Source organism: Heterodontus francisci, chromosome 1 (assembly GCF_036365525.1).
Source record: "Heterodontus francisci isolate sHetFra1 chromosome 1, sHetFra1.hap1, whole genome shotgun sequence".
In the NCBI taxonomy this organism is placed as follows: Eukaryota; Metazoa; Chordata; class Chondrichthyes; order Heterodontiformes; family Heterodontidae; genus Heterodontus; species Heterodontus francisci.
The window spans coordinates 106,820,318-106,822,194 of NC_090371.1; the positions used below are offsets into that span (position 1 = coordinate 106,820,318).

At 42.6% G+C, this 1,877-nt stretch overlaps 1 protein-coding gene across 1 annotated transcript; it reads right to left on the bottom strand.

Moving 5' to 3' along the window:
- Positions 1-416: 416 nt before the first annotated feature.
- On the bottom strand, positions 417-1,643 carry htr1aa (5-hydroxytryptamine (serotonin) receptor 1A a). Its single transcript, XM_068055268.1, has one exon. The coding sequence runs from the start codon at positions 1,641-1,643 to the stop codon at positions 417-419; it is 1,227 nt and encodes a 408-aa protein (XP_067911369.1).
- Between the last annotated feature and the right edge of the window lie 234 nt (positions 1,644-1,877).

The following is a 1,877-nucleotide window of genomic DNA, read 5'->3' on the forward strand; positions in this document are numbered from 1 at the left end:
CTATATGAGTTATGAAACAGAGAACACCGAGTGAAGCCAACTATTCGTTTCCATCGGTAAATGGTGCAATTTATCCCGGCACGCACTGGGCGTCATCTACAATGTCCAGAATTGTTTTATTTCATTGCAGAACAACGCAGTTACTTTTCAATTACATTCAGGGACATAACGATAGTTAAGTAATCTAACATCGAAACTGATTCTCTCCTAATTTAAAATGTTGTTAAAAGCTGCCAGCACAAATGTAGTCACCTGCCTACAGAATGCCACTCTGTTATATGATGAATCCAGTTGCACTCGTGTCACAAATGCATATTAAAATAAATACTAAAATTGATTTCATGCTAAAAGTTCATGAATTTTTCTGGCCAAATATATCGCTATAATGAATGTTGGTCGTCAAAATAATGATTGAATCACTGTCTACAGAACTTGCATTTGATAATTTTCTTGAAAGCACTTTGGAAATCCTTATTGAAATAAGCATATATGATGGGATTTAGAAGTGAGTTGGAGTAGCCTTGCCAGTTGATAACAGCGTAGAGCCAGATTGGCATATAACATTGTTGTCCACAGAATGGCAATACAAGGGCTACGATGAAAAATGGCAACCAGCAGAAGATAAAGGTGCCCATAATGATGCCTAAAGTTTTCACAGTTTTCCTCTCTCGGGCAAGGGCCACCTTTCTCTTCGCTTCAATGTTTTTATCATTCCTAGCCTCAAAGCAGGATGTCGATTGGCTGTTGGTGTTGCTGGGCAGATGGAGGTGGCTTTTGGAGATTTGGTGCACTTCGATGACTTCTAAAGCTGAGCTTTCTTCTCCAGGTCGGATTGCCCCGTTGATACAGGCGGGTTTGGGCTCCACGCTTCTCTTCCAGTTCTTGCTGTTCTCACAGTTGCTTTTTTTTTGCATGGCGGCCGGAGAAACAGTCAGGCAAGTGTCTGCTACTTTTTGCTTCTCGGATTTCTTCACGGTCTTGCGAATGCGGAATCTAGCAGCTTTGAATATTCTCCCATACAGGACTAACATCAATATCAGGGGGATATAAAAGGCTCCGAAGGTGGAATAAATGGTGTAGCCGGGATCTTGGCTAATTTTACAAGCATCGGGGTCAGCTCTGTCTTCGGGTGTTCTCCAGCCCAACATAGGTGGGATTGAAATTAAAAAGCCGACCAGCCATGTCAGGCTTATCAGAACAGCAGCTCGTCTGGGAGTCCTCTTATTGACATAGTCTATTGGATCTGTAATAGCCCAGTACCTATCTAAAGCAATGGCGCAAAGGTGCAGGATAGAGGATGTACAGCACAAGACATCTAAAGAGATAAAAATATCACAGGTTACCTGTCCCAGGGTCCACTTGTTCAGAACTTGGTACAAAGCAGCCATAGGCAGCACTAACACAGAGACCATCAGGTCTGTGACAGCCAGTGACCCTATCAAATAGTTGGCTACATTTTGGAGAGAGCGCTCCAGTGCTATAGCGGCGATCACACAAGTATTTCCAATGATGGAACAAAGAATCATCGTCCCTATAAACAATGAAGTTATAATCTGATAAGTGAGCGTCACCTCTGAAAAGTTCGTATTATTTTCCTTGCTGAAAGCAAAGTCTGAAAAGGTGCTGTTGTTGAGCATTTCCATTCCGAGAGCGCAAAGGAGCCGGGACAAGTTGTGTCAATCCTTGGGGCTCCAAATTCCAGGCGAAGCTACATTATTTGAAGGAGAAGATGAAGTACTAAACACATAGAACACGTCGCCACATTTCTTAGTTCTATAAATCATTGGCTTTTCCCTCAACGAATGGTTACTGAGTGAATTAATATATACTGCCGTCCAGGATACGTCAGATCGCTAATAGGTCTGTGGAGTGTGCCT

Bases quoted from the DNA above. Each gene is read 5' to 3' on its own strand.
- htr1aa (XM_068055268.1), bottom strand. From the start codon at position 1,643: ATGGAAATGCTCAACAACAGCACCTTTTCAGACTTTGCTTTCAGCAAG.